The sequence below is a fragment of the Belonocnema kinseyi genome, chromosome 3 (genome assembly GCF_010883055.1).
Source record: "Belonocnema kinseyi isolate 2016_QV_RU_SX_M_011 chromosome 3, B_treatae_v1, whole genome shotgun sequence".
Classification (NCBI taxonomy): Eukaryota; Metazoa; Arthropoda; class Insecta; order Hymenoptera; family Cynipidae; genus Belonocnema; species Belonocnema kinseyi.
In genome coordinates, this window is record NC_046659.1 from 93,925,439 (window position 1) to 93,934,274 (window position 8,836).

Here is an 8,836-nt window from a genome sequence, read left to right on the forward strand (position 1 = left end):
CGCTCGCCCAAGTTAGGATGGCATGCCTACTCCCGTGTTTCCTATCTCCATGCTTGGACGTGATGCACACGCATGTATTTTCAACTGTTTATTTCCATGAAACGTAAAATCGTAAAAATAAACATTTGAAAATACATGCGCGCGCATCACGTCCAAGCTACTGCTATGCCAAGTCAATGCTACGTCGGTTTCTCTAATCCTATTGTGGACTCTCCTTCAACAACGAAGTACTTTCAACATGAAGATTTTGAATTCAAAAGTTTTTCACTCCAGCATTGCGCATGCGTCTAACTGGCCGGCACTCATTCGTAGTTTTGTTAGAAGTGACCAATAAGAAACAAGTCTAGCCAGTTTAACCTCGCGAATGAAGTGATTAATTATTAATCAATTCGATAAGAATAACTAAGTTCCAGTAACTTCATGTTATGAGAGTCAATAAACTTTTGATTATTTTAACAAATTAATTTTTTTGAATAAATTGGCAAGAAATGTAGGGTTGCGCATGCGTGAGTGACGACAGAGACGAGAAAGAAAGAATCGCACGGTCGGTGCAACAGAAGCGTGACGCATATCGTGTGACGTGACGCAATTCAGCTTGAACAATCAACAACGTGTGGTGAAAAACGGAGTGAACGTCTTTCAGTGCGTGCGACTGTCTGCCTATATGTCGAAAACGATTATCTGCCAACACTGCCAAAAACGTTGATTTCCTATATTCTCGACTGAATCTCCTCTGAGGAGTACAAAATGTTGGCCTTAATCAATCGCATCTTGGACTGGTTTAAGTCCCTCTTCTGGAAGGAAGAAATGGAACTCACTCTGGTCGGCCTTCAATACAGCGGGAAGACCACTTTCGTTAATGTTATAGCGGTACGAATACCCTCCATAAAGAATATTCTTTGACTCCCAATTATTTCCCTTTACATCTCTGACGTTGACGTTCGTAAAACAATCGGCTTTTTGACAGCTATATTACGTGTTGCACATTGACACGTCAATTTGCACTTTTGTACTTACTTGGTTAGGTTACATACTTTGCGGCCCCTCCCCCAATTATCCGAAATACAGTCATGTCAATTTAGTCCAACATTTTTTTATCAGAAAGATTACTTTTTGTTTTATATTTATGTTTTGCAAAAGATAGTGGACCTGCCAAAAACGGGGTGTCTGCTCTATTTCTGTTCATTTTGCGAAGCACTTTACATTTACACAATAGTTTATTGTATTGTTTTGTCATTTTAAGATTTTTTTCATTTGTGCTTTCCTTTTGATTTTAATCTTAGAAGAAAATCTGAAATCTAAATTTGGAACTTGTTGAAACTCTGTGTAATTAATGGCTATTAAACTCCAAATTGTCAATTTTTGCGAATTTGTTGCTCACTTCGTCATTTTTCTATTTTCCCATCCTCTCGTGGCTTTTAGAATTATTTTATTCATATTACTAAATTCAAGCATATTAAGTATGAACTTGAATATCTAATATTCAAAGTTTACAGTTTCAGTTAATACTCAATGTCTGTTTTTTAAATGTTTCTTAAGGATTCTGTTTTATGTTTAAACTCCGAATTAGGCGACTCTGTAAGATAGTAATTCTATTGTTCCTTTTGTATTCATATAATGTCAGGATTAGTATTATCATTCGCTGCAGATTATTGTGCTGATAAAACCTACGGATGGTGAAGTGATGTCATTTCTGATGCTGCAAGTGCGAATACTGGAAAAAATATTAACTTTTTTTTTCTTAAAAATAAACGTAAAACATGTATACCAAATTATTCAGGAGGAATGCGGAAACAAAGTATCGGGTTATGTATTTTCTGTTCAATAATCAATATTTCACAAGTTATCTCAAAGGCTTTTTTAAATTAGAATTTCGGAAGTGGCAGATGTGTAATGTACATAAATGTCTTATTAGGCATAATTCTTATTTTTTAAGCAGCAGAAGATTTTTTCTGAATTGTATATTCTTGCAGTATTATATTACAAAAGGGACAGTTTTCTTTGCATTTTTTATTTTAAAGAGAGGCAGTACAGAACTCAATAACCAAGATTTTCCAAAAGCGAGTATTATCTTTAAAAAAAAACATTGAACATGGCTTTCTCCTAATTATAATTTTTTATTATAGTAACACAAAAATTTAATTTAAATAGTGGTTAACATTTTATTGTAGGAATAATGTTGTAATCGATATTTCTTGAAATTACCGTCGTTTATTCAAAAATAGCAAAGTTATTATATTGTGTTAAAAAATTAATTCCATTTGTAAACGCTACCGAAAGGCGATTTTCAGAACTGCCCAACTTTTGTAGTTCCAATATTTTTTAGTTGAATTCAGTATCTCATAAATAAGTTTTTATTTCTTGTTTTCGCTAAAGAATACATTTCGTATCGCAAATCGCAACTGTGCCTCATCGAAAATAGATACATTTTTCTAATCAAACTTTGTGGTGACCTCAGTTCAACAAGATTTCAGCTCGGGAGTGAATTTTTGTTTTATTTACAAAAAATAAATAAATAACGTCAAATCTAAACGCACATGCTTTCTGTTGGTACTCTTTTATGCCTAAATGGCTGTGTGCAAGGAAGATTTGTTTGCATAACATTTAGAAGTCCCCTTTTGACATATAATAATTAAGAAGAGTTCCCCTTTTTTATTTATAGGATATTGGGAATGTTTTGATTAAAAATATTTATTGTTTAAAATAGATTACACTTTTTTCCCATAATAATTTCGTATAATAATATCCAATTATTTTTAAATATCAGACAATATTTAATTCACATATAGTAATAATGAATTTAAAAAATTTCATTAAATTATGGGCATCATATCCGATTCTAAAGTTTTGATTTGGGACCATTAGTTTCGACTAAAAAGGTACAACTAAGAATAGTATGGCTATTTAGTTTCGAAAATATTATTAGTTTAAATCACCTTATTAAATAGGTTTTTCTTTTAGAATTAAGAATATTGATTCCAACATTATTCGCAAAATCGAAGCAAATCTTTAAGAAATCCAAGACTATTACGGAAATGACTGTTATAGTTCATGGAAATAGAAAAATGAAAGTTTTCTTAATTTTTGTGTTATATATAAAGACCTATCTTAATATAGGAATATGAGGCTCTTGACTTACTTAAAGTAAAAATTGAGAAGTGTTTTAAAATCAAAACTCTATTCTTGCACTACTTTTATTGAGGTCTGAATTGTTTTTTCATTGTGATTCCTTGTCTATTTCAGTCGGGTCAGTTTAGTGAAGATATGATACCTACCGTGGGTTTCAACATGCGCAAAATAACAAAGGGTAACGTAACAATCAAAGTATGGGACATTGGAGGACAGCCGAGATTCAGATCCATGTGGGAACGATATTGCAGAGGAGTAAATGCTATAGTTTACATGGTAGATGCAGCTGACTCCGAGAAAATCGAAGCCAGCCGAAATGAATTGCATAATCTTTTAGACAAACCACAATTGTCCGGAATACCAGTGCTAGTTCTTGGCAACAAAAGAGATTTGCCACACGCTTTAGACGAAAACGGCCTCATAGAAAGAATGTAAGTTGTCTAACATTGAATATACAAATAGAACATTTTAAAAATCACATACTTGGATAAACAATTTCAAAACTTTTTACTCTTTAAAGAGTCGATTCCACTCAATAACCTCTTTCGTAAAAAAAACTTTTAATTTAAAAAAAAAGCTAAACCGTTCGGCTCTATTTTGAACAATCCCTGAATGTTTTTGGAAATTTTAATTCTTGTGGCTTAAAATCTAGAGTGTTTTTGTAATTACCAATGGGGTTTCAAAATCAGGTTTGCTACAAAATCCCAGTTTCAAAATTCCCCGACTTTCCCTGATCGTTATACATGTTTCTTCCAGGTATAAGCCATCGTTACACCTAATAAATTGATAATTTTAATGCAAGACAATGTATATAAATTTATCTGAAACAATTTTAGTGACAAAAGTCAAACTTCACATTCCAAACTGCTCTTAAAGCAGAAAAAGGGGTAGTTTTTTTACAAAATTAGGAGAATAAATTTCTTTAAATAAAATTAATCAATTAATTGAATTAAATATGAAACGATTAAGATTTCAATTCGAAATATATTACATTTCCAACGAAATAGTCGAAGTTTACAACAAAAAAGATTTAGTTTCTACCAACCGAGATGAATTCTCACTAAAAGAGTTGTGTTTTTAAGCTAAAAAGACGAATGTTTTAGAAAACAGTTGATTTTTAAGCCGGAAAAGATGAATTTTCAACCAAATTATCAAATTTTTAAACGAAAAAGATAAAGTTTCAACCAAAAACACTTGAATTTTTAACCAATAATTGAATCTTTAATCCAAATAGACGAATTTTCTATAAGACGGTTGCATTTTTAACGACAAAGATGAATTTTCAATTCAAAAGGGTGACTTTAAAACAACAGTTGAATGTTTATCTTCTACAGATGAACTTTCAACCAAAAATAGCAATAATGAAACTTAAACTAATAAAATTTGCAATTTCAATTTAATAGTTAAATTTTTGATTCCAAAAGACCACATTTTTAGATTTTAAAATTCAAAAGGATGACAGTTTAATACAACAGTTAATATTTTATCCAAAAAAAGATGACTAGACAAAATAATCAAATTTTCAACCTACAAACTTATATTTTCAACTAAAAAAGTTCAATTTTTTCCTTAAAGTTTAGTTTTAAGAAAGTGTTCAACAATGTATTTAACTTTTCAACCTTAGATGTGCATTATAAACTACAATTATAAATCTTCAAGATAAAAAATAAAGAATTTTTAACCAAGGAGCTAATTTTTGAACCAAATAGTTGAATTTTCAATAAAAACGGTGAATTGGCCACAATAAAAATGTAATAGTTGATATTTCAACCAAAATAGATTTTTATTTGATATAAAGAATAGTTAAATTGAGATAAAGTTTACGATTTTTTTACTAAATAATGGAATCCTCAACCAAGGCAGATTAATTTTGTAACAAACCGTTTGCAATTGTCAGCAAAAAGATAACATTTCTACAGAAAGAGATGAATTGTCCAACCAAAGAGACGAATTTTTAACAAAATAGTTGAATTTTCAACTTAGAAAGATTTTTCAGTGACAAGAGAACAAAATTTCCAACAAATTCTTGCATTTTTAAACTTAAAACGTGAATTGTCTACAAAACCGTTGAATTTTTAATCCGAAAATATGAATATTCAACCAAAAATTAACTTAACACAATGAATTTTCAATCAAAAATGGAATAGTTAAATTTTCAATTAAAAAACTCAATTTTCAACCAGAAAAAATCAAATTTTCAACAAAATAATTAAATCTTCAACCCACAAATGAATTTTTAAGAAAGTAATCAAACTTGAAGTCTAGTCGTTTTTAAATAAAAAATTTGAATTCCTAATGAAAAATTTAATGAATGAATTTTCAACTAAAAGTGATACATTTTTTAAACAAAAATGTAATAGTTGAATTTTAAACTGAAAACTATCAATTTTCATCCAAAAATGGAATGGTTCAATTTCCAATTAAGAAAGCTATTTTTAGACGACATAAAAAACGAATTTTCAAAAAAGTCTTGACCAAAAAAGATATCTTTTAACCAAATAATTAAATTTTTAACAAAAAATAGTTGTAATATTCACTGCTGGCTTTGAGACGTCATTACTCGTTCTGAAAAGGAGAGAGAAACTTTTTCAATAAACTGTTAGAAAGCTTTATTGAATTACGCGCCTGATGAGTCCTAATAGATATTTTTTTGACCTTTTGAAGCGAATATCACACGTGAGAAGTTGAAAAAAGTACGAGGATTTCTCGAATTTTGTTCTTCCGCTTCAACTTGTGACATGGCCTAAGAAAGTTGTAGCAAAAATCTGAAATCCATACCACCAAGTCTTTAAAGTTTTATCTCTAATTTAAGCCAATAAAACTTAGAAAATCTTTACGGGTTCTTGAGATGCGACCAAAAATGTCCAAGCGTGTCTTCGTGGAATTTCAATTTCAGTTTTTTTTCCGTAAGTTTACTCAGTCACAGCACGAGTTGAAATTAAAAAACAAAATCTACGAAATTCTCGCTGATCAGTAATCTTGCGGTTGACAGACGTAATCGCTGACTGAAACTTGACATTTGAGACTTGGACATTCTTAGACTTATCTCGAGACCCCAGCTGACATTGAAACGTTGTCATACTGTTTGTTTGCATTGTTTCAACTTGAAAAAATTCACAGACGCTAGTTAATATATAGAAATTAGACTCAGATTGTTTTTTTTATGTTGGGGTCATTTTGACCCCGTGTGAGTGATGAAGGTTAAATTAAAGATGAGACTTTAATGACTCTTCGTTGGGGATTTCAGATTTTTGCTAAAACTTTCCTAGATCATGCCGGAAGTCGAATCCAAGGTACAAAATTCGATAAATTCTTGCATTCTCTTTAAGCTTCTCACGTGGTATATTCTTTTTAAAAGCTGAAAAATATTTTGATTGAGGCTCATTGGATGCGTAATTTAATAAGCTGCCTAAAGAATTTTTTTAAATTTGTCGCTCAATTTCTGAATTAGTAATAACGTTTCAAAGTCAGTAGTAATTTTTAATAATACTTTCGCTGATCATATTGAAAATGTCCGATGGTAGTGTATTTCTTTATTAGGTTTTCTTAATTTAGTTTGCATTCAAGCGAAAAAAGAGGAAGTCTCTTAAAAAGAGGAATTCTTTTACAAGGAGAAAAGAGGAGAATACGGGTAAGTGTGTGAAGAAAGAACAAAGGTCACACAGAATTTTATAAACTTGAGCTTGAATTTATCGAAAATTCCCTGACTCTTTCAGATTTCCCCTGACATTCCCTGACTTTCCAAAATTCCCTGACCTGTAGCAACCCTGAATATGAAAGTGAATACAGAATCACAATTATTTGTCAGTTTGACTCTCGTCTCCCGCAAGTTGAATTAAGATTGAGTGCTACAGAATGCGTGTTTTCAGGAACCTCTCTGCCATTCAAGATCGTGAAATCTGTTGCTACAGTATTTCGTGCAAGGAGAAAGACAATATCGACATAACGCTGCAATGGCTCATAGCACACTCGAAGAGCGGAGTTCGCTAATACCAGTGATATCGTATCGTATCGTTCCGTACGAAAGAGTTTGCATCAAAGGGAACAGAATTGACACCGACGATATCAGGGACCATTCGTTGGGTTCTGTTTCGAGATAAAGTCATTAATGTAGCGAATCACTTAATCATAAGCTTAAGCCGATCTGAGGGACGCGAGAGAGGATGTTTCGAGGATGTAATGCCTGCGCGAATCACGATGCAAGACAGTAGGTTTAAGAAGAATTTTTATATTTTTGTTTTTTAAACTTCGCAGTCTAGGTATCTTTCATACTTTCACTTTGCCATTGCGATCGTAGAATTATCGAATATAAAACACAGTGTAGATGCGAATTGATTAATTCCTGGCGTGAATGGCGCGACTTTGGAGCTCTGAAATCTAAATTTTCAACTAATAGAGGATTATCGATAATATTCGCTATGCGTACACGAGTAAAGTCAGCTAGCTATATAATGTATTTGGAATAAGCAGCTGTAGTTTAATGAATTATTGCGATCCATGAGATATTCGTGCGACGTTATGTTATGTTATGTATGTATATATCTATATATCTGTATTATATATGGAAAGATTTGTATATATACAGGGTTCTCTCCGATGACGTGCCCTGCAGGCAAGCCTGTTACCTTTCTGTATTAACCTAATTAATCTTTTCTTTTCAAATTGTCCAGAGAATGGTGTTCAAGAGATTGCCGTTGTAGAATCATTGCAAGAAAACCAAAGAATTCTAGGGAAAATACTGAGTAAAGCCGACCAGTAGAGTCCCTTGTGGAAATGTATTTATAAGTACAATAATGCGAAATTCTCAACGATTTTCTTTTCAAAACAATGAAATCTTGCAAAAATAATTCTAATTAAAACTACACTTTTTTCTTAGAATTCGAATTACAATTTCACATTATTGAATGCTGCTGTGAAAATATATTTCCATCAGTGGTATCAAATTGCAGAGGAATAAGGATTGGGAGGGGGGGGGGGTATTTATTAACTATCACTGGAAGAGTTTCGTGATGAAATTGTTAATAGAATTTAAATGAGCGCTATCATCGCACATTTAGGAAACTGTTCTGAAAGGTAGATAGTTGTCCATTAGTCTACATTAATTTGATTGTGGTTTAGATTTTAGTGGTAACAGTGTATTTGAGTTGCGCGCCATTAGATACACCCTGTACATATATTTTAAAAAAGAATAAAATTGCGTAGACTGTTTTTTCAAATGGAAGTCCAGTTTATTAATTCTTCGATAATTTTTTCATATTTGTGTTAATATGTTGTTTTTCGTCATTTTGAAATGTATAATTATGAAATATTTGTATAGACATCCGATACAGGGCTGACGTGTATAATCTCGTGAATAAAACATGTGATTCAATTTAAAACAGCTGCTAAATATCCACCGCTCAGACTGAACTTAAGTCTAAAATAATATGTGCTTATATGAGAAGGAGGGGTTTCAATTATTGGCAGCTTAATTATGAAAAGAAAGCACTACTGATGGTTTAGTTCAGAGGATTATGTTCTTTTAAACAGATATTTTTATTTTGAAAACATTAGTATAATATTCCAAGCTTTCCATAATAAATTCTTTAGCGGATTGGGAAAATTTTAAATTTCGTTTGCTTTTTAAGAAATGCAAATTGAAGTTGTCAGTAATTACAGTGATGGAAAATTTGAATCTAACTTCCAAGGACTTTCAATACCCAGGTAA

General features: G+C 31.6%; 1 protein-coding gene across 1 annotated transcript; it reads left to right on the forward strand.

Moving 5' to 3' along the window:
• Positions 1-546: 546 nt before the first annotated feature.
• LOC117168786 (ADP-ribosylation factor-like protein 8B-A) lies at positions 547-8,507 on the forward strand. The gene is made up of 3 exons (XM_033354587.1): positions 547-870; positions 3,244-3,560; positions 6,999-8,507. Exons 1-3 carry the CDS (start codon positions 748-750, stop codon positions 7,117-7,119), a joined length of 561 nt encoding a protein of 186 aa, XP_033210478.1. The 5' UTR covers positions 547-747; the 3' UTR covers positions 7,120-8,507.
• The last annotated feature ends 329 nt before the right edge of the window (positions 8,508-8,836 follow it).

Coding starts and splice junctions, on each gene's coding strand:
- LOC117168786 (XM_033354587.1), top strand. CDS start 748: ATGTTGGCCTTAATCAATCGCATCTTGGACTGGTTTAAGTCCCTCTTC. Junction 871..3,243: donor CTTTCGTTAATGTTATAGCG/GTACGAATACCC, acceptor TGTCTATTTCAG/TCGGGTCAGTTTAGTGAAGA. Junction 3,561..6,998: donor AACGGCCTCATAGAAAGAAT/GTAAGTTGTCTA, acceptor GCGTGTTTTCAG/GAACCTCTCTGCCATTCAAG.